Consider the following 21,955-nt stretch of genomic DNA (forward strand, 5'->3'; position numbering starts at 1 on the left):
TTTCTCGCCTCACCAGCGTCTGCAGAAATCACAGGGACAAAAGCCCCTGATTATCTGTGAAACGTTTTATCCCTGCCTCCCGTTCTCCAAATGGGGGACGAAGGAACCATGGGGGGACTCACCGCAGAAAAAGAGAGGGCTGGGAATACATTGCAGACAATTCAAACTTTGAAAGGGAGAATTTTTAGTGTTTGAACTGAAAAACAGAGGAGAGACTTGGGGTTCAGAGCTGCTGATGGGAAGAAAGAAATCAACACGTCAACGAGAGTCACAGCTGTTTATTTGGCAGCAAAGAGAATTTTAAGGGATAAAACAAACAACAGAGATAAACCCACCTAAAAATATTACATATTTACAGATTAAACCACATTTGAGTGGAGTTTGATTCTACTCTCTTTTATGATATCAGCTGTAAAATGAAAACACTTCTTGCGATGAATGTAGTCACTTCTTCAATGAGAACATTATTTTGTCCATTCGATATATTTCACAGATGAAACGTTTGACCTGACGGTGATGGTAGGAGGATCACAATAGTCATTAAGAGTCATGATCTGGGGACAACTGATGTTTCTTCTACTGTCAATGTTGTCCTTCTGTCTTCTGGAGAATGTCTTGAACCAAAAAAATATATATCTGTGTCTTTCATCTGCAGTCTGACAGACTTTTGAGGCTGATGTACATGGAGCTGACCACGGTGGCCTCCTCCTGGACGAACTCCTTCAGGTCCGGCTGGCTCGGACACATCAGCGCCGCCAGTCTTTTGGGCAGCTTCCCACTGAACAGCAGGTAAATGCAGGGGTTGGCACAGCTGTTCAGACTGGCCAGCAGCATCAAGATGACAAAGGTTGCAGCTGGAAACACGGAGGAGAAGGAGGAATGAGTAAAAAACACTCATGCAGCACACACATTTCTGGTCATGAATACAATCTAATTCCATTTGCACGTCCATATTTTTATATTAGACCCTTATTTCGCAGTATTGCATTAAATTATTACATGCATTATTTTTATCAGTCATTTCCTGCTATCTTACTGTGAGTGGGCGCCTCCTCGTCCCACACGGACCAGAGCTGCACGGTGAAGAAAGGCATCCAGCAGATGATGTAGGTGAGCACAATGACGACGGTCATCTTCACCGTCTTCACCCTGGCTTTGGACACTCCCGTCACGCTGCTGGCTCTGGATGACGGCGCTTTAGTGGCCGCGTCTCCGTCGTGGTGCGTCTTCATGTGAAAGTTCTTGTGCACCGTGCGGCAAATGCGCACCTGGCACACGATCATGGTGAGAATGGGCAGGACAAAAATCACAAGAGTAGTCCAGGTGACGTAGGCTCTCAGTCCCCACGGCTTGATGAACTGCGCCCAGCAGTCGTACACTCCTGGAGCAACTTCCACCCGGGAGAAGATGAAAACCTGAGGGAGGCTGCCGACCAGAGAGACGCACCACGTCGCGCACACCGGTGCGTTCCAGCGCGCTCTGCCTCTCTGGAAAGTCACCATCGGGTTGCAAATGGCTTGATAACGATCAATAGTCATCACTACTATCATGTAAGTAGAGGAAAACATCCCGACCACCTGCATGTACTTCACCAGGCGGCAGAGTATGTCTGGGCCGACGAATCGGTCGGTGATGTCCCACATGAGTTGCGGGCAAACTTGGAAGAACGTCACCACCAGATCGGCGACGCACAGGTGGAAAACGAAGACGCGCATCCTGGACAGCTGTTTCCTCCTCCTCCACAGGACCACCAAGACCCAGAAGTTCAGGATTGCTGCAGTGGCGAAGATGACGGACAGAAGAGCGATTTCCACCTGCGCCAAGCGCTCGTCTCGGGGCTCATCTCCGGACAAAGCGCGCTCCAAAGTAAAGTTACTGTCATTTACGCTGATCCACGCCATGTTTTTAACCCCGCATACAGCAATAAGGTGGATGAACACTTACATAACGACTACAGGTGAATCCAGATGATGTTGTCGCATTTAGGTATAAGCTTTAAAAAAATACACAAGAAGGCAACCTGGAGTGTTAATTTCACCAAAACGCACAGAGGCAAAATAAATGAGTTTGAATAAATAAATAAAAAGAGGGTGGATTTGCTGAAGCCAAAGTGTTTGCAGCTTCCACTGAGGTGCTACTGAAGAAGAGAAAGAGCTTTATACCTCCTGGTCTCTGTAGGAGGGAGGAGCAAACTCCGCTCAGAGCAGAAAAGTACTTGTTACACCATCAAAGACATGGACGAGTAATGAATTATATCTTTGTACTTGTATATTCGAATTAAAAGAAACATTTTTTTTAGGTCATATTTATAAAAAATAGCAAATAAAGACAAAACATCAAAAACAAGCCCCTTGCTTTCAGATAGTTTCATCACAGCAAATAATGATTTTCTATTTCTGACATTTCATTTTCACGTCCTGTCATCATGTTTCAGCTCCCAGCATCACACCAGACTAACCAGTAAGAGAGAAAACCAACCACAGAGCTTTCGTAAAGGAAGGTTCTTTATACTAACGTGGTGAAACCAGCTGTGAGTATCTCATTCATAAAGGTGAGAAGCATCAGTGGGTGTCCGATTCATGACTTGATACATAAACACCCACTTTTGACTCCATTAAGGCTTCACATAGCTGAGGAGTTCGTCTTTGTCCATCTGATATCGACTTTTCTTCCAGACGTCACGGAGGTTCTGTAAGGTGTCGCCGATCTCCTTTCCCGACGAGCAGCCCATCCTCCTCAGATCGTGACCGCTGACGGGGAAGCGTGGGATGGACCACCCGCTGAGCTCTGCCAGCAGCTTCTCCTCGCCTTGGTACTTCAGAAGCTCGCACACTTTAGTCTGGGAGTCCGGTTCCCGACTCTGAAAGGATGGAGAACACGTGTGAATGCTTGGTCTTTAGTTGTCTTGGTGGTTCTAAAAGCAGGGATCAAAGATCCGAGAGGTTCTCTAGCAAGAAAAGACAATTTATTTTCACAGGAATTCCAATCAATGAGAAAAACATTGAAAGAATGTACGTTTTCTTGCACGTTTGTCACACTATTTCTTTTAAAAGACATCTCAAATATCTGGTATTGAATGAGCTCATCATATCTGAGTCACTATGAAACATTTTATTAAAATATGTTGAGGATATCTATATTAACTGTTTCCAAAAAGTATAAATGCTAAACTATTAACCGAAATATTCAATTTTGTCCAAAAAAAACCCCCCAAAGCCTTGTGAAAATAAAGTTTTGTAACATTTTTCCTGCCTACCCTGGAGCAAAATGAGCTTTTTGAACACTCGGGGTTAGGATTCCCACCACACTGCAAATACTTCCTGAACCATTGCCGGAGAATAAGTGTAGATGAGGAACTCACATCGATGATAAAGTCTGTGAAGGGTCTGAGGCTGTCAGCCTCCTCCTGGCTCTTCCGGAGCACCTGTCTGTGTTTGAGCAGGAACAAAGCCAGATTTTTCTCCTGTCGGGACACCTTCAGTCGGCGGTCCAGCTTCTCCACCTCCTCTGGCCAGTGGAGGAGAGCAGCCAGAATGGTCATGGGTTTGGGAGAGTGGCTTTTGGCGTTCTGCCACACTCGCTTCATCTCCTCCACGTTGCCATCTGGAGGTAAACCTGGAGAAAAGCAGGGAACAAAGAGGAGCGCTCTCAGATCGAAGATTTCTATCGTCATATAACGAAGACACACTGCGTCATCCATGCCTGATGGTGACTACAACCAGCGTTTGCAGTGATCCAAAATCATTATGAGTCACTGAATCCATTGCATCTCAGGATGAAGACCTGAAATTGCCCCATTTAGAAAAAGATCCAAATTGTCCCATTATTGACAATTGTTGAGCTTTGACACGACTGGTTTTTATTGATGCCTGCACTTCACAAGCAAAGTCTTCACAGCACATTGGATATTATGTAGGCCATTTTTGCACCACAAAACAAAGGGAAAAAAAAAACCAGATTTTCATGATATTTTACTGAAGTGTAAAACAAGGAAGAATTGTGGTATTGCATTTGTGACAGTTGTGTCAGAGAGTAACAAAACAGCAATCAGTCTGAGTGTTTTCACAACTTTCTCTGTAAAAGCTGCAAATTAGTGGAACATCTTTACTGACGATGCGAGGAGCCGCAGCACCTTCATCACACTGAAAGCCAATTTGAAGCGTTTGTCTTCTCTGCTCTGTACTTACTCCTCCTTTAGGCCCATTGTGTGCAATTTGTGCTGCATGTGCTCCAATAGAGAGAGAGGAACATGTTCCCAGTGATCTATTCACCCTGGAACTCACCATTACTGTTGTTATCAGACTTAGATCACAGCTACTTGTCAACTTGTCAAGAAAACATTCCGAAACCTTTTTCATTCTGATTTATAAAAACCTCATCAGCAGTTTGACTAATTTAACTTCTATACAAGTCTTACTCACCCACTGTTCTATCAAAACTAATTTTATGAAAACAACGTATTAAATCTTCATTTAATCATCATGAGGAGATCCAAACTGGTTCTTAAAAAAAGCTGCTATTAAATGTTAAATAGCTGGATAATCAGATTTAATGATGACATCAGCACTCAGAAAATCCAGCACAGGAGAAATGATCCAATCATTGATTACCAATGCAAAAGAAAGGCCTAAAAACTATCTACCCAATGCAAATCACAAAATGGATGTAGGTCATGCCTCATCCGTCATTTGTTGTGAAGCGTCATTCATAATACCTTTTTTTCTTCCAACTTTTTAGTTTTAGTTTTCTCTCACCTACATACTGGGCCAGTTCCAGTTTGTACATCAGCTCCAACAGATGAGCAGCGTGGTTATCAACACAAATCTTCTTTACTTCGTCCCAAATTCGCTCCCCAGATATGGACGCCAGTCCATGTCCATTGTCCCTGATGGCAGCTAGTGTTTCAGGCTCGTGGTGATCAGGGGTCAGAGCCACTCTGCCGTAGAACCTTTAACGTGTGAAAGAAATATCACTGATTCACAACTTATTTTTCTTTTAAATGAGGTTTAAACTACGCTGACCCTCAGGTGAGCAGATCTACCTGAAGTAGCGCAGTATTCTCAGGTAGTCCTCCTTGATTCTCTGTTCAGCGCTGCCAACAAACAGAACTTTATTGTTCTGCAGGTCTTCATATCCTTTGAAGTAATCATATAACGTACCATCGAGCCCTGGGGGGGGGGGTTCACATGCAGGAGAAAAGAGTTGTCATTCATACACTTGTTTATGAACACAACTATGTCGACTAATTGTTGGTTTAATACCTAAAAACATGGAATTAATGGTGAGGTCTCTGCGCTCGGCGTCTTTATGCCAGTCGGTGGTGAATTCCACCTCCGCGTGACGTCCGTCTGTCTGAACGTCCACCCGCAGAGTCGTCACCTCAAAGTTCTCATCATGCAGCTGCGCAAGAGGATGAATGAATTAACCATGGAAGAGAGAATCGGTGCTGCGTCCAAGGACGACTGCTTCCTCTAGCTAAAATCCCTCTCAACATCTGATGGTGGGATTTATTTCAGGCATTGAAAATGTAAACATTTTTATTTCTTGAAGGAGGTATGGGACTGCAATTTATCTGTTAGCTGAAATTGGCAGAACTACTCTTGGTTTAGCCCTTCTGGAGAAGTGCTAGAAGACTAACAATGATTTCAAAAATTGAAAGTGACATTCGGTTTACTAATCCAGACCAGATTCTTACTCTTGCTGTGATCGTCCCGTGTTGCTCTCCTTTATTATTGATCATCCTGATCCCAGCACTTTGGAACATGTGCTTCATCTCCTCTGGAGTGGCTGTTGTGGCAAAGTCTACATCTTTGGGTCTCTTCCCGGACAGCAGGTCCCTCACGGCCCCTCCAGCTATCCTCAACTCGTGATGGTTCTTCTGGAACAGCTCTGGAAACAACAAAACAATTTCTTGAACATTTTCTGATGAGTATTCCTTATTAGTTGTTTTTTTCTTTTACAGAAACTTTGACATGTTATAGCATAAACATATCAGCTCATAAGATTTATCTTCACACACTGGAATAATACACTGGCCTGTGAACACAGCATCTCCTGCATCTGTTGGATGAAAAGGGATGTTGAACCTGAACTGATACTGACAGCTGATGCAACTCACCTGCTAGCTCATTCAGCCCATCACTGAACAGAGACTGGAACTCACTGGTCTTCAGGCGCATGGTGACTAGACTCCTACGATAAAAAGCTGCTCGACCAATCACCCGAGGATTCAGTATTCTGCTCCACATCTGTATTCAAAATCAAAACAGAGACATCATAATTTGAATCTGTTTGCATGTCAGCTCTCATCAAGCTACCGCCGTCACGTCACTGAAGCAGAGGTCACACTGTTCACTCATTTATATAAGGTAAACAACATTAGCCTGTGGTGAGTTTCGATATTATGACATTTAGAACTAACCTGCAATTTTAATATAAGCGTTTGTGAAAGTAAAACGCAAATACCATTGCATAATGTCACATTCGTCCACGTTCAAACGTGCGACGCTTTTCAGGAAGTGCTCCGTGATCGCTGACCAATCGCGCAAGCTGTCTTCATGCTGCTTTCACGTTACATCGGAAATTAGAAAGACTCACTCAGACATGGACGAAATTGTTGAAGAGCATGGTCGGGTCTCCGTTCTGACTGCTACCCCCAAACATTACTTTATTCAGCTTCAGTACCCGCTATTTCCGCCGTCTTTCATATTTCAATCTATGATAAAAATCTTATGTACAAATTTATTTGTCGGCTAAATGAGTCCGAAAATGAGATTATTTTGCGGTTGTCTGGTATTAAATATAGAACTATACGGTACTAATCATCAGAGCTGTTGATACATTGGTGTAGTGTTTTATATGTAAGGTCTTAATGGATATATGTATATGTGTAGAAGATGCGTGCATGCACTATGCGCTTGGAGTGATGATGTACATACGTATGTACGTATCTGAATAGTGGTTCTTATTTTCGTTTATTCTAAATTTTAACCATGAATTTCTTTTAGTGTTTTATGTAATGTCTTGTTTTCATTTTATTCTCTGGACCTTGAGTCCGTAACAAACTATCTTCTATCTATCTGTAATTATTCGCATCAGTCCACTAGTGCATTCGAGCTTTATATAAGAGGAGGACTGTGTCGACAAATCATCGAAAAGTCTAAAATGTTGTCAAGAGTGAGCGGCAAGTTTTCATAAATCGGAGCATATCGTCTGAGATCTTCAAATTTCCCGTTGTCTTGAACGCCGCGTCGCTTTCGAAGCTCACGTACTGTCAAAAAATCTCGCGAGATTTCAGTCTGTTCTGTCCATGCGAAGTCCGGCTGTTTGTGTTGCTGTCAGATTAGGACGGAAACAAATGGCTAAAGTGGAGCTGGCACCGCTGAGACCATGGGACGACTTTTTGCCCGGTTCGGAAAGATTTGCTAAACCAGTTACGAGAGATTTAGCGAAATGGAACAACCGAGTTGTCAGCAACCTGCTTTATTATCAGACAAATTATTTAGCAGTAGCCCTCGGTGTTTTCATCGCTGTCGGGTAAGATGATGGTAAACATTGTGTATTAATCACGTGAACGCAACACCCAGGTGTCAAAAACGAAATGTTTTTACTGGACATGTGTGTCGTTTTGTCTAATTGTGTCATATGTGCGATTAAGGAAGTAGTTCACGAGGATTTGCAGCATTAGGTTACAGACAGGATGTTAATGCTCATGTTGAAATGAGTAGGACGAGAAATTTAAATGAAAATACAGTAAAGAATTTGAAGTTCATACCAAAAAGGCCCACATGTGTCAGCCAAACCTAAAACAAAAGCAATTTATGCACCGAATTATAAATACATCTATTATGCATCAAATTATAAATAGATCTATTGTGTTCCAACATGTACCCTCCCACCACGTTTCATGACAATCCGTTTGGAAGTTTTCCCATAATCCTGCCTTCAAACCAGCAAACAAAGCAAAGCAAACACCTGAAAAAATGATCTGCTCAGGGCAGGTAAAAAAAAGAACGTTTCTGTTTCCAAACAGATGGAGTGGAGCTGCACAGAATCGGTCAAAACTGATATTGCTGTAATTTTTTTTATATTCAAATATGTGTGATTATTAGGATTAAAAATAGACTTTTTGATTGTATATTTATGTAAAGTCGTTTTGAAAACGCTTGATTTGAAAGAGGAACCTGGAGCAAATACATCAAACCAAAAGCAAAAGATGTATTGACCTGAAGCACAACGCAACCCTAGACCTAGAAAATTACTCTGTTATCTGCTGGAATCCATACAAGGTGTGTTCAATCTGAAGCAGGGAACAGGGAATATCTTTGCCTTGGTTTGTACTTAGTGCCAGCTAAAGTCCAGCTATCTAAAAATAGTGATGAGCCATCAGGGACTGTCCCCTGAGCTGTGTGATTGCAAATTGTTGCTGTGGTCCTGATGGCCTGAAACACACTTTGTCTCGTCGGCTGCAGGTAGTGCAAAGAGCAAACACACATTTGATCAGGTGATCATGTTCAATTTATTAAGGAGATAAGTCAGTATTGCATCATTTCTCAGGTAGATAACAGCTTTGGGACACTATTTAGTGACTGTAATCAGCTAAGATACTGTTAATTACTACTTTATTACTAATGCTGCACTTTGGTATTGGCAAACATGTTACATTATCAGTCATGAAAAAATGCGTATCATCAATGTTGCTGTTGTATATTCTATCCACTAGAGGGCGGTGTTGACATCTCATTACTGTAAAGGGCAAAAAGTACATTCGCCTTCATTCTTCAAGAAGTTAGACACCCATGTTCAAAATGTTTGTGTGTATAAAATATCGTTATATGATCAAAATACTGTGCAATGTGTTGCTGGTGCAGTTTTTGAAAAAAACTTTTTAAAATGCCAATATTATTCCCTGCCCCAGAAATCAGGGTTCTGTCTTGCCATTCATGGCAACAATTAAGTAATATGGCTGAATCCATAAAAGTAACATCATCCTGGTAGGAAGTTGTAATTGTTTGTCACTATCTGTGACATGAAATACCTCATACAGTCTGAGAAAGATAAACTCTTTGTGACAAACAGCCTCACATCCACTGAGGTCATGAACTTGGCCTGAAGTGTTTATTCTAGTCATTACATGGCAGGAGTTTTTTCACATTAAGCTTGTCTGTCCACAGTACCTGATGTAGTAGTCTTGATAAGGACTCAAATATTTGTCCTAATATTTATATTGTAAAGCAGTATGATTTTTTTGTAGCCTACTTCTTGTGAATGTAATAAAAAATAGAAGAGCGTGAGATCAGGGTGGCTGAAACCTCCAGGAATTCACCTTAAGAATTCATTTTTTTTAAAAATCTAAGTTTAAGTTGATTGTGCAGATTAAACAATGAAAAGCATGAAAATGTCATTGTGGAAAAGTTTGGATTGTTTGATATGCCTTAAGCAGTCTTTCATGATTAATCGCTTATCAACAGTAGCAGTTTGATTGTTGAATGTCAGTGGTATAAATCAATTTAATGCTTTTGTTTTTGCTGTTACAAGATGTTTTGTTAGATTTAACACTATTTTTGAACAGGAATTAGCAAAAATGCATGACTTGATTCAAAGTTAGCTCTAATATTCTATAAACATTTAAAAAAGAAAGGAGAAACTCAATTTATGGTCTTGTCCCTGTCTAATTCTTACAGTAAGGGTCTCTGATGTGAGTGGGGTCTTTATGATAACCACTAGGTGGCGCCACACTGCCTCCATCCGGCCTGTCTCGTCCCAGCAGTGCGTCTTAAAATAACCTCTGTCTTGTGTTGCTGCTCTGCAGGTTCCTGAACCCTCTGGGGATGTTCACAGCCATGGCCGTGGTGTCGGCCGTCTTCCTGGGTTCCGTCTGGGCCGGAGACAACAGAGCTGTGATCAACAACTTCAAGAGGCAGAACCCCACGGGTTTCCTGATTGCCATCATGATCGCCAGCTACGTCTTAATCTCCTTTCTGGGGAGCGTCATGGTGTTTATGTCTGCAATCATTTTACCGCTGTCGTGTAAGTCCAATAGGTGTATGAATACATTTTACAGCACTGGAAAGATCATTTAGTAATCTCATGGATGCATTATATACCTTTAGGATTTGACATAAATAGACTAAAATAAAGATAGAGTTCAATGAGTTGGTGAAACATGCTGGTGAATGACTCTTGTTAGAGTGCAGCTGTATCAACAGTCGCCTTCCTATTTTTTTCTTTTCAGTGATATTTGCACACGCATCATTTCGCCTCCGCAACATGAAGAATAAACTGGAGAGTAAGATCGAATTAGCCGGGTTAAAGAGGTCACCCATGGGCATTCTACTGGAGGCGCTGGGCCAGCAAGAAGAGAACATTCAAAAGATCCAGAACTTTCTGGAGAAAAAACTAAAGGACTAATTGGATTTTTTTTTTTTCTTGGATGTGACAAAACTTTGCATCTTTTGACTGTGAACTGTTGAAAGTTTCTGTCATCCAGTGTGTTCACCTGTGTTTGTTTGGGAAAGAAAAAGCTTGTAATTTGATGGGCTTTACCTCAGGTCATCTATTACTCCACCCGGAACTTGTCGGTACACTTTTCTTAAAACAGCAACGGGGTCATCTCAGTTGGGTCACATTTCTGCTATGCAGCAAAGAAGACGGCCTCTCTCAGTCTGAAATCTGTTTAATCAGTCCCGGAAATGATTCTATCTGGTTTGTCATCGACTAAAATGATTAAGATACAAATGTTGCTTTGTAATAACAAAAAATAAAAAAGACTCTCAGCACGCAGCTTTAAAACACACGTGACTTTCCAACCCTGACGCGGATCGCTCGGTCAGTGTTTAAAATTAAGCCTCTGTGATTAATTGGCAAACTTTTTCCTTCCTTCCCACCAATGTCAACGCTAATCAGTGGGCCGCAGTAGACTATAGCAGCGTTGAAGTGGATTCATCTGCAGTCACTCACCTCCAATCCCGATTCGGTCGCTGTGTCAGCGACTTCGGCAGCCCTCTTTTTATAAATTGGATTCCGTTTGAAATTGCAGATAAGGAGAACCGGTACGGAGTACAAAGCTCCGTTATTAGGTTCTTAGTGGTGGCTGGGAAGGATACAGGGAAATCATAATATTGCTTTTTTTTTTTTTTTAAAAGGAATTGTCCATGTTGACCCCCCCCCTGCTTTCAAAATGACTAACATTCAGTCAGCATTATTTCCCTGGAAGGAATGCACGGTATTTTTCTTTCTGCACACCCGGTTGTAATAGTATTCCAGTGGCTCTCCAGTTTAACTTTAACTCCAGCTCCAAGGCTTCCCGTTTTTCTGCAGGGGGGGGGGGGGTAGTGATTTATGGCCTTTCCCGCAGTGTCTCATCATCCATCCATTATTGTGCAACTCGGAGGAGGACCACAAGCACCGTTGGCGATATACACAAGTAGATTCACGTCTCCCGACGGGACAGTGGGGGCCCTTGTTCTTGCTGTTTGTGCCCCTGCAGGGGTCTCGCCGACATGTGTGTGTCATGCTGCTCACCTAACAGGTGTGTGTCTCGTCTACGTGTGTAATCCAGGAGGAGGAACAGGAGAAAACAACACCTGCTCCTGCTGTTTTTGTGTGACTCATTTTTCCCCTACGAATCATTTCGAAATGATTGTAATTGCTGTAGCGGGGAGGCAACAGCAGTCTGTGGATGTGACATAAAAACAAACATGTAACACGTAACATTTATGCGTTTTGCTGCTAAGTAACGCAACATTGTGGCGGTGCAGAGTTTAACTTGTAACATCTGCCTCTGGTTTAGTTCCAATAACAACGCGAGCGTGGGACACGGACCAATCTATAATCCAGTACTTTATGTTGTGTCAGGCTCCTAGCCTTTAAGCCACCCCCAAGCCTGTCTAGAAGGGGGGGGGGGTGAACTGGCTTTTCGCTTGCCAAGCTTGTTAGCTCGTCTCATAACGCAAACAGCCTAACTGACGCGCAAGCAGGTCCTTACGGCTGATCATGTGACACAATAATGAAGACCTACTGTGACCTTTGTGACCTGCGGGATCCTCTTCATCCGTCTCGCTTTTCCCGCCTCCTTGACTGAAGGTCATCCATATTCACCCTTGAGGGAGACCCGAGTGCTCCGCTAATCCAACTATACTACTTCATAACTTGTCAGAGCCATTACTGTGGGATCAAGGTAAATAAATTGATTCTGGGGGGTGGGGGTGGGGGGGTTATGGCATAACAGGATTTATGGTCACTTTCATCAGAGCTCGCTTGAACCCTTTGGCAGCTTTAGTTTTTCATGTGTGACATTCATCCACCGTAGGGGTAAAGCCAGCAATGTTTTATACTGGTACTGTTGAAACACGGGAAGGAATAGCACTAATTGCTAAAGCAATAGCTACCAAAAAGAAATAAAAATTACATCATGCTGTCATTTCCTGCTAACTAAATACAATATATATAGCCTTATTAAGTCAATATGATTAGCTTCTTGGCTAAAAGCTACACATTCCACATCCAGCAACCACAAACTTCAAACTGTTATTTTATTGGTCGTAATTCATCCTATTTTCATCACGAGTTTTGCTGATTCCCGAGGACAATATCCAAATGCCACGCTATGTTTACAAGATAGATGCTAATTGTTTTTCCTGTGCTGGAAAGGCAGCACAAGTCACTCCATTAGCCCCTTGGTGCCAACAGTTGCTGAGAAAAACAACTGGATTCTTAGATAGAAAAAAAACCCAAAACAATAAGCTGAAAGGTCCTAAAGCATTGCAGAGCTGAGGGAGACTGCAGTAACGTTGAATTTGCACATACAAATTTAACCCAAACTAGACTGGCGCTCAACTCCAGACCCTTTTATTAAATTTACTTCAGTATAAAACAAAACTTGCATGATTTCATTATGTTTCCAGTAAGAATTCTGTTTGATTAAAAAAAAAAAAAAAAAAAAAAAACTAGGTCAAGTTTAGAATTCAACTCTCCCAGTTTGGCAGGTGTTCCACTCCTCTGCTAAGTTTCACGATCATCCACCAAGTAGATGATGTGTAATTGATATAAAACCTCTTCTAGACTAAGAGAACAAATTCCTGGATCCTCTCCAAAATTTCTTTCAAAGGTTGTTCCGTGTCGTGAGTCAGGCCCCAGCAGCGAATCACATGCAAATCTATCACGTAGCTATTGAGCTACGATTGAGCAAACAGAAAAGACAACCAAACTAAATAGAAGTAAAAATAATACGTTGGCAATAGACGTTGAGTATCAGGGAGCATTTGAGTTGAGTCATTAAAGAAGAATGATGACATGATGACAGTTTTTTGGACACCTGGGAGGTTTTTTTAATGCAAAGTGTCGCAGATGCACTTGCACCATTTCAGCACCGAGGAGAATGGAAACCCAGCTCTAATCTGTTTTAATGAGTCAGATGAGGGGGAGCATGTACAGAAGCCCCTTGTTTATGCAGTGGAGTGTCAGCTGAAACGGCCTGGCCTGATGTCTGGCTGCAGCTGATGTGAAGCAGCAGAGGCCTGCAGACAGCTGGATACGAGGCCCCCTCCCCGCACCCCCCGCCACTTCGGATAAAACAGAGGAGGTGGCCATGTCTGGGACCTCCCCTGAGCTCGCTCAAGAACCATAATGCCGAGGGTCACCGCCGGCGAGTAAAGCTCCTCAAAGTCCTAAAGAGGCAGCCAGCGGTGGGTAGATAATACTGGAAGGAAGGCAGGGAGGGAAAGGAGGTGAAGGGTTATGGAGTAATCTATTGGGGGGGTGGGGTGGAGGGGGTGCATGTGTACAACATGCCTTTGTTTCACAGATGAGTCTGAGGAGGGTTTGGTGCTACAAACACCAGCTTGTCATTCACAGGGAGGACAGAAGAACAAGTTATAGCCCATAATGGGTGTGACGGGTTTTAAAGACTGGTTTAGTCAGTTTATGACTTCAGGATACAGAAAAACCCGCTTTGCAACACAGGGAGGTGGTGGTGGGAACGTAAAGCTGAGCAACACAGCTCTGACACAGGAGCATTTAAAAAAATATATATTTAAAGTTTTCTTGCATCACGACTGATTACAACACTGAAATAAAATGAAACTACAAGAAGCCAGCGCTCTGCTGGAGACGTCTGCCTCCTTAAATTATCCCCGACAGGCGGTTTTTCCAAAGTGTTTGCATGTAAGGAGTGTATTTATGTGTTCCAGCTGACTGAGACAAAGCCTCCAAAGCCATAAAATGTAAATGAAAAGTTGTTTTGCTCTCTAAAGCAGTGATGATCGCTGCACTTCCCTCAAACACCGTCTCTTTGAAGGAGGTGGCTTCAGTTACCCGATTTAAAGCTTCTGGAATAGTTATTTGCTCTCGAAGGGATGGTTTTGGGTTTTTTATTTATTTAATTTCTTTACATTTGGATTAAGTTTGCGTAATGCCAATAAACGCCACAGACGCCTCACAGCTGATTCAAATGCTGATCTTGTTTTATTCAAACAAATGCAATTATACAAATGACTAAGAACCAGCTTAACAACAATTGCTTGCTATATATTACATGCTTTTCAAAAACATAAAAATGCTCTAAAAAAAAAAAAAAAAAAAAGGCAGAACCAATTATTTACAATACCGACATTTACATACAGTTTGATTCTCTAGAGAGAACCCGAGCACCAGTCCATGAGTTCCAGCATGGATGAATTCACCATGTTTAGATAAGATAGTAGCTCAACTGGATTTACTGCAATGACTGATCAGATGTGGAAGCGATGTTATAACTGGTGACTTGGAGGTAATACTCAAATGCTGTGACACGACATTTGGTTAAACTGTATTGCAGGCAGTGAATGAATACTTTGAGAATGACAGCTTTGAGCAGAGCTTTGTAAAACTGTGTAGTGATGGCAGAATGTTCCAGGAAGTAGCTGTCGTCGTGACTCATTTTTAATAAGTCCAATCCTTCATTTGTATAATGTCTTAATCATTGTCCAATCCTTCATCATTACAGTGTGTGTGTGTGTGTTCATTGCGGCTCAGAGACGATCCTTGTCCTTGGCTTGTGAACGCCGAGAAACACTGGAGAAGTTCAGTCCATAATCCCTTCAGCTTTACCACACGGGTCCACAGCAGGTCTCGGTTTTAGTTTCAGTGCAAAAGCGCCAACGCTATCACCGCAAACACGCGCAATCCAGACATGTAGCGGCTCAAGACGGCGTTTTGTTGGGGGTTAAAAACGCAGTTTTGGCAATTGCATTTGAGACAAGAGAAAATGGGAGGATTTCATTTATCGAAATTCCTCAAAAGTCAAGTTCCTTCATTCTTTGGATCCCCCTCGAACCCACGTCGGGTTCGTATAGTCTGAGGCACAGTGACAACTTGCAAAGGTGAAACTAGGGAACAACGACAGACGGGAAACTACACTATTGTTCCAGGTTTGGACTCCTCGTGCCAGTAAATATGATCTTCTGCTTCCAAGCTAGCCTTTGTTGGCTTACTGATGCGCGGAGCCATTTGGCTGACGTCTACGTAGGATCTGCAACAAACACAAAAGGTTAACACACATAAATGGGAGGCAAATGAGGTGAAGATCATCACTGGATTAATGTGGGTTGAGAATGAATTAACCCCGGGCTGTAAAAACAGTTCCTGTTTGTATTTGAGCTTTGAGGAGCCAGGACCCACTAAATCCGATAAAAAGCACAAATGTAAAAACACGTTTACGTGTCCCATCAGTTACCGTTACTTGTTGATGGTCATTTCAAACAAGCTAAACCCAGGGTCAAACATTCACACCCCACAACAACAATGCAAGCACACTTTATCCACATCAATGTCCTTCAAATGCCACAAAATTCAGGGGTCACATTTTTTCTCTCCGCCACACTAGAGACAAATTATCACCGTTATAAGTTTAATGTTCTCGTTTTGTATTCTGTGTTTTGTCTTTGACTATCAGGGGGCAGTGGGTTAAATTTCCTGATCTACGGTAGAGCCGACAGAACCAAAACCTCTGCAAAGGCACAACAGGGAGTGTTGTGAATGCATGTCTCGGCTCTGTCACTCCAAACTCTAGAGAAACGTGTGTGTGATGTCGGGCGAAGGTTAATGAGTTGCGGCGTTGGACCGGGAGCCTCTGCATGAGCCGAGGAGCAGGCAAATGGAAAAACATCTAAAAAACGAAAGGCAGAGAAATGTGACCACTGGATGACAATAAGCCGGCCGGAAGCGGAAGAACGGCAGGAATGCTTTTTAAAGCCATGCAGTTAACTTGTCGTACGTGACAACGAAACATCTCAAAAATGCAAAAGTTCACTTCAAGACATTAACAAGCAGAAGACGGAGTCACGTTGCAGACGGAATGGAGAAAGCAAAAAAAAAAAAACGCACAGGCTCCGGCTGTTGCTGTCTTACTTACTATGAGCTACCTTTCAAAAAGGACATCTTACTGAGCCTTTGCCCTCTGGAGGAAACCGACCACGCGGGGCTGGAGGACGTCTGCCTGACCCGACAGCCAGGGGAGGAGGAGGAGGAGGTGGGAAAAGAAGAGGTGGAGGAGGAAGAGCTAGCAGGGAAAAAGGCACAGCGCCTCTGGCCATCAGGGCTGTGCCAAGAGCCTTTAAAAAGTTGGGAGGTGCCATATCTACAAGAAAGCAGGGGGCCAGTAGTTAAGGAGGACAGCAGAACCAATCCTGAGCGCTGAGACGGAACCAGTCCGCCGTGTGAAAACAGACGGGTGAAGAAAATATAAAACAACGGCTACCCACAGCTCACGGAATAACAAAACCAAGATATGTGCAGCTCCTATTGTCTGTTAGCGTCCAGCCCAGGTAATCAGACACGAGCGCTGAGCTCTGGGGGTCAGGAGGATCAGGGGGCCAACAAGAAGCTGAAGCTGTTTTTTTTTTTTTTTCTCACCTGCTGTGGGTGGGGTGGCTGAAGGGGGCTGCAGTGTAGGTGAAGGACTGCGGCACGTGAACAGGCATGTCGTATTCAAACATGCTACCACCGCCGCCGCTGATGTGACCGTGCCAGTTTCCAGTGGACGCTAAGGACACTGGGAAAAAAAACAAACGAGAGTCAACAAACGATCTGCATCACATAATACACTTTGGTTAGCAACAGATGAAGCAGGGGTCTCACCTGAGGAGTAGGAGGTGTTCCTGTTGTTGTAGCCGTAGGGCCCGGGCATGGTCTGGTAGCCCAGGTTCTGCTGGGAGCCCCTGTCGTAGTCGTAGCCGTACGGCGCCTGCTTATGCGCGGCGTTGCGATGGTACCAGCCTCTCAGGTGTTCCGCCACCAGAGCCTTCTGGATATTCTTGCTGACCTGCTCGTTACTCTGGGGCGGCGGGCGACTTCTTGGCGGCCGTAGCGTGGCGTACGGGTGCTGCGACATGCCGTCTACCTCGTCGTTACCGTAGTGACCGTGCATATTGTGGCCGTGATAAGGTGCTAGGGTCTGTTGGTAGTGAGGGTTGACATTGTAGTGTCCCTCCATCTCATTGTCGTACATGTAAACTCCATTAGAGTAAGGCTCCGGCGCGGCATAGGGGGGGTAGCCTGTGACGTAGTAGGCTGTGGTGGTAGGCCTGGTCCGGGGCTGGTAGGCGTGGCTGCGGGGGTCCGCCTGAGCCAGGTTGGGCATGCTTCCGGTGTTTGCGTACAAGTCTTTCTGGTGGCGGCCGCGTGCTCTGCGTCTGTGGTTGTGATTGTGGTTGTGGTTGCCGGGGGCGCTGTACTCCACGCTGGATTGGCTGGTGTAGGACGAGCCGTCGTCCAGGACCTCGATGCTGTTGCTGCGTCGCGCCGGGCAGAAGGTGAACGTCTGCGCAGGGGGCTCCGCCTCCGTCAGGTACTGAGACTGGGACTCCAGACTGCCGCTGCGTTGGCGGAAATGTTGTGGCCCATCCTCCGGTCTGTGAAATTGTAAAGCGATTCTTGCGTTTTTGACTCAGGTACATCAAAGCTCACCTTGAGCTGCTGATGAGTCAGATTATCCAAGAGAGGGGAAAAAAAAAAAAAGGAGACATCTCGGGGGCCTTACCTGAGCTGCGTGCTGCTGTAGGCGTTGCGGGTGAGGAGAGGAGTCGGGGGCATGCTGCGGGCGTCACGTGGCTGTCTGGAAGCCGCTTTGAAAGGGCTGCTGTGGCTCGATAAGGCATCACGGTGACTGTAGTGGAGGGATTCTGGACCTTGGCCGTAATTTAATCTGGAACACAGATTAGACCTACGGTTTCAGGGCATTCGTCTCTTTACAGTAAAGCAGTTTATAGAAATGAGTGTCTCTAGCCTCTCACTTTCTCTTAAAACTAAAGGAGAAATTACCCTAACTGAGCTCAAACGCAGCATTTAACTCATCACTTACACCTGAATGGGCGCTATTACATATTTAACTGATCTTTTATTTTCATGCAACACCAAGTATTATAGCTGTTAAAAATGGATAGAACTCTCTGAAGGTGAGAATGAAACCTCAGCCTCATGATTTGGTAAACACCCACGAAGAAACTATCAATTAAGCAAAGTTTCCCGCTTCCTGTTTCCCTTCTTGTCCCCTCTCTCCAGTTGGGACTCCATCACAGGCAGCAACACGTTCATTTCTGTCTATTTTTAAAGCTGGTGTGTTGGGTTGATAAGAGGGAGATTGTTGGAGAGGGGAGGAGTGACTGACAGGAATGCGGCTCCACGTCTACTGCAGGTCTGTACTGGCTCTGTGCTTTGGTTCTCTACAGCAACAACTACCAGACACACACTAGATTTTATTTTTAAGGGGTGTCAGTTCAGGCATGTTTACCTGACGTCCGCCTGCTGGTTGTTGTCAGACGACCGTCGTTCTCTGTTGTAGTGGATGTCCAGAGTGTCGGCATGGTGCGGCCGTGGGGAATACTGAACGGATCTGGACCGCTGCCTCTGGGAAACCAGCTCGTCATCTGGAACCATCAAAGCCAATGTTTGGTCGAAATTGAAAAATGCAAGTTCAATGAAGGGTGAAGGAGTGCGCCTGTCGATTCGCTTACCGTCATCCAGAGTGAGACTGTCGGACAGGGAGCTAAGTTCTGACGGGTTGACATCATCTGATGACAGACGAGAGAAAAAGCTCTCAGTGACTCCCTTTATTTTACGTTCATCTCACTCATCCTCTCAGTTGTCCTTTCAAGCTTTGACACGCAAGTTAAACACAACATGTTGAGTTTTTTCACAGCAGCTGTTGATGAAAAACTACCTGCTAAGATCAGCGAGGCTCTCTGAGTGGGCGTCTTTCCGTTCTTGATCCTGTAGGCGTTGATTTCTTTTTCGATCTCCTCCAGCTTCCTCATGGCATCCAAGCAGTTGTTTCTCCTCTTTTTCTTCACCGTCTTGCAAAGGTCTTCTTCGTTGGATAACTTGATGGCCGCTTCCACGATCTTCTGCTGCAGCGCGAACCTGCTCTCCAGATTCTGAAGATGCGGGTCCTATAATAACAGATCTATTGTCTGAATTTCACATTTTCAAATCCATACTCTACCATTTGTAAAGGATCACTAGGTAAACAAACATCATCATGTAAGAACTCTCTTTCAGCGAATTACGGAAAAAGATCAGAAGGGAAGATTTCAGATTTTTGTAAGAGGAATGAAGGGCTGTTGGGTCACAAAGTTGACGTTAAGTTCACCCGACTCTGCTTTTATCCATCAGTCATCCACCCACCAAACATACTAACCAATTGCTTTCTCTGACTGATGAACTCTTTATCACATTTAAATTATATGAGCTGACAAAAACTCAACACAGCAATGGTGAGACCAACCTCGTCATAGGGGAAAAGGTCATCCAGTTTGAAAGCTGCCCCAACACGGCGTCGTACTTGAGGAGGTTTCTCGCCGGTAGCCAAAGGATACTCTTTAGGCAACCGGCCTGTGAGCTCCTGTACATGAAATCAAGAGAATGAAGTCAGCAAAGCTCGGGGATGCCATTGAAAAATGACAGAGTGAGACAGATACACTCACAGCTTCTCTCATGCAGATCTTCTTTAGCTCATTGAGCTTCTGTGTCAAAGTGTCTTGAAGGTCCCTTTCTTTCTTTTTCAACTCTGCCACCTTTTCTTTCTTTTGTTCCTCGCTGACCTCAGAGTCGGTCGAGCCTGGAACAGACAGACATCTGATTAACTACAATTTAAAAGACAGATTATTAAGATATTAACGCTTGAACTGACTCCCTGCATACCTGCAGAGATGAGGCTTCCATTGCTGGCCATGATGAGTGGGTCCTTGCCCTCGATGCTGGATAGTTTTGTGATCCGCGGAGCGCAGATCTCCGTGAGGTCCATGGCAATATCGCATGTACTCCTCGTTGTGGTCATTTTCGACTATCGTGAAGGAAAGAGACAGTTAGAAAGGAACCGAGTCAAGGATGAGGCCCCGCTCTCATCAATCAGCAAGGCTCTGTTCCCCGTAGATGACTGACACATAATATGATCTCATCTGACCACAGCCACACATACCCATCCATATCCACCCTCACACATCTCTGATGGGGTGCAACAGCCTTGATACTCAGTGAATGGATCACTTCATGGCAATCGGATGTCTGTCAACAACAATTCAGGGTCCCCGACTGTTTTTAATATAATTATTTCTACCCTGTTTGGATACCAGTTCAATGATTCTGATCCAATCAATTTTCAACAAAGGCGGCAGTTATTAAGATGATCAAATATGTGGGTGTTTTCAATGGAACAGTTTTTTTTGCCTCGGGCTGTTTTTCTTCTCTTTTTCTGTCATAGAACTGAGAGCAGTATTGAGTATCTTTTCTTTCGTTGTCTTGTGTCAAGCTTGAAGAAAAAAAACCCTGACAATTTTAATGAAAAAATATGCAGTGCCTGTTTATTTTTAGCAATGCAGTGACAAAACACATGTATCCCTTCCAAACTAAACACATGCAGTGTTTAGCCACTGGTTTAGAGCTGAACATGTTGCACACAAAACAGAACAAGGCATATTTACAATCACTATGACAAAACGCAGTTCCATTCCTTTCCGATCAAAGATACAAAGACGTTCCAACAAAAGGATGAGCAGCATGGGAATTTTTGATCTTGAGGCATCTAATAGCCTGTTGTTAATCTATTTTTACAAATCAAAACCATGGGACATGGATCATACAAGCAGTATTACACTGTTTCTACCAACAGCTTTGCTAGGAGGAAACATGGATGAAGTGAGTCACTGACGAGAAAAGAGACACTCACTTGGCTCTGCTTCCTGTCCAGGTAGAACTGGTGCTGACTAATGGCCATCACCCAGATGGTTTTAATCAAAGAGTGGCTGGCATACCACGTGTGGATAACCAGGCCAGTCTGTCCGAATGTTCGCTTGGTCACTGTCCTCCTGTAGATGATGAGACGACCGCCCAGAAATGTGACAGGAAACAAGTCAGTTTAACTGTTTCAAAAATAAACTATACAGTAGGTGGAAGATAGAGACTTTAAAACTCAAAAATAGAGTCAAATGTGTGTGTGTGTGTTCATTTATTCACTTTTATGATCTTTATAAATTCAAATGAATATGGTGGCTGTTTGTGTTCTAATAAAGAGGTGATTATTTGATAAATGATGGGATTTCCTGACAGCTTTAGGAGCTGTGAGGGCCATTTAAAGCCTTGGTGAGAAATAAAGATAATATAACAACCACACATTAAAAACGTGTCCCTTGAACAACAGCAAAATACTTATTTCATTGCTGCTGAAAATGGCACACCAGCTGCAGACGCCCTTTACTGTGTGAAGTGTAGATAAGGCAACTAATATGGGAACACTTCAGAAAGAGCTAAAGGTCCTATAAAAAGCAGCTAAGCTGGACGAAGTAGTCTGCCCTCTCTGACCTGTGCGGGTCGTTCACTTCCACGGCAAATTTCTTCTCCCGGAAATACAAGTTCTCCAACTGCTTCCACTGAAACAACTGCAGAGACAGAGGAAGGAAGGATCACGAGTTAAACACACAGGAAG

At 43.8% G+C, this 21,955-nt stretch overlaps 4 protein-coding genes across 9 annotated transcripts in view; 1 reads left to right on the forward strand and 3 right to left on the reverse strand.

The window, feature by feature from the left end:
* Positions 1-289: 289 nt before the first annotated feature.
* On the reverse strand, positions 290-2,110 carry avpr2b.1 (arginine vasopressin receptor 2b, tandem duplicate, 1). The gene is made up of 2 exons (XM_068315743.1): positions 1,037-2,110; positions 290-854 (listed from the first exon to the last, which is right to left on the reverse strand). The coding sequence occupies exons 1-2, from the start codon at positions 1,899-1,901 to the stop codon at positions 646-648; spliced, it is 1,074 nt and encodes a 357-aa protein (XP_068171844.1). The 5' UTR covers positions 1,902-2,110; the 3' UTR covers positions 290-645.
* Positions 2,111-2,528: 418 nt separating this feature from the next.
* On the reverse strand, positions 2,529-6,532 carry trnt1 (tRNA nucleotidyl transferase, CCA-adding, 1). 2 transcript variants are annotated; one of them, XM_068315741.1, is made up of 8 exons: positions 6,466-6,532; positions 6,119-6,248; positions 5,696-5,889; positions 5,262-5,400; positions 5,042-5,168; positions 4,755-4,948; positions 3,362-3,615; positions 2,529-2,860 (listed from the first exon to the last, which is right to left on the reverse strand). In XM_068315741.1, the coding sequence occupies exons 1-8, from the start codon at positions 6,466-6,468 to the stop codon at positions 2,615-2,617; spliced, it is 1,287 nt and encodes a 428-aa protein (XP_068171842.1). In that variant the 5' UTR covers positions 6,469-6,532; the 3' UTR covers positions 2,529-2,614. The 2 variants fall into 2 exon arrangements, with proteins under 2 accessions (XP_068171842.1, XP_068171843.1); XM_068315742.1 differs by having other exon boundaries at positions 6,422-6,515.
* Positions 6,533-7,316: 784 nt separating this feature from the next.
* Positions 7,317-11,050, forward strand: arl6ip5a (ADP-ribosylation factor-like 6 interacting protein 5a). The gene is made up of 3 exons (XM_068315744.1): positions 7,317-7,536; positions 9,812-10,029; positions 10,235-11,050. Exons 1-3 carry the CDS (start codon positions 7,358-7,360, stop codon positions 10,408-10,410), a joined length of 573 nt encoding a protein of 190 aa, XP_068171845.1. The 5' UTR covers positions 7,317-7,357; the 3' UTR covers positions 10,411-11,050.
* Positions 11,051-14,444: 3,394 nt separating this feature from the next.
* The window catches only part of frmd4ba (FERM domain containing 4Ba), a 36,298-nt gene continuing 28,787 nt past the window's right edge, over positions 14,445-21,955 (reverse strand). For 3 of the 5 annotated variants that reach the window (XM_068314886.1, XM_068314885.1, XM_068314882.1), the window contains 13 exons: positions 21,832-21,908; positions 21,200-21,338; positions 20,176-20,317; positions 19,959-20,092; positions 19,760-19,876; positions 19,196-19,424; positions 18,990-19,046; positions 18,767-18,902; positions 18,017-18,181; positions 17,116-17,888; positions 16,891-17,029; positions 16,391-16,615; positions 14,445-15,508 (listed from right to left, as the gene is read on the reverse strand). In XM_068314886.1, coding sequence (XP_068170987.1) covers position 15,508; positions 16,391-16,615; positions 16,891-17,029; positions 17,116-17,888; positions 18,017-18,181; positions 18,767-18,902; positions 18,990-19,046; positions 19,196-19,424; positions 19,760-19,876; positions 19,959-20,092; positions 20,176-20,317; positions 21,200-21,338; positions 21,832-21,908 — 2,334 coding nt within the window. In that variant the 3' untranslated portion in view covers positions 14,445-15,507. The remainder of the gene's footprint in view (positions 15,509-16,390; positions 16,616-16,890; positions 17,030-17,115; positions 17,889-18,016; positions 18,182-18,766; positions 18,903-18,989; positions 19,047-19,195; positions 19,425-19,759; positions 19,877-19,958; positions 20,093-20,175; positions 20,318-21,199; positions 21,339-21,831; positions 21,909-21,955) is intronic. The other 2 variants (XM_068314883.1, XM_068314884.1) reach the window with 2 other exon arrangements.

Source organism: Antennarius striatus, chromosome 5, assembly GCF_040054535.1.
Source record: "Antennarius striatus isolate MH-2024 chromosome 5, ASM4005453v1, whole genome shotgun sequence".
In the NCBI taxonomy this organism is placed as follows: domain Eukaryota; kingdom Metazoa; phylum Chordata; class Actinopteri; order Lophiiformes; family Antennariidae; genus Antennarius; species Antennarius striatus.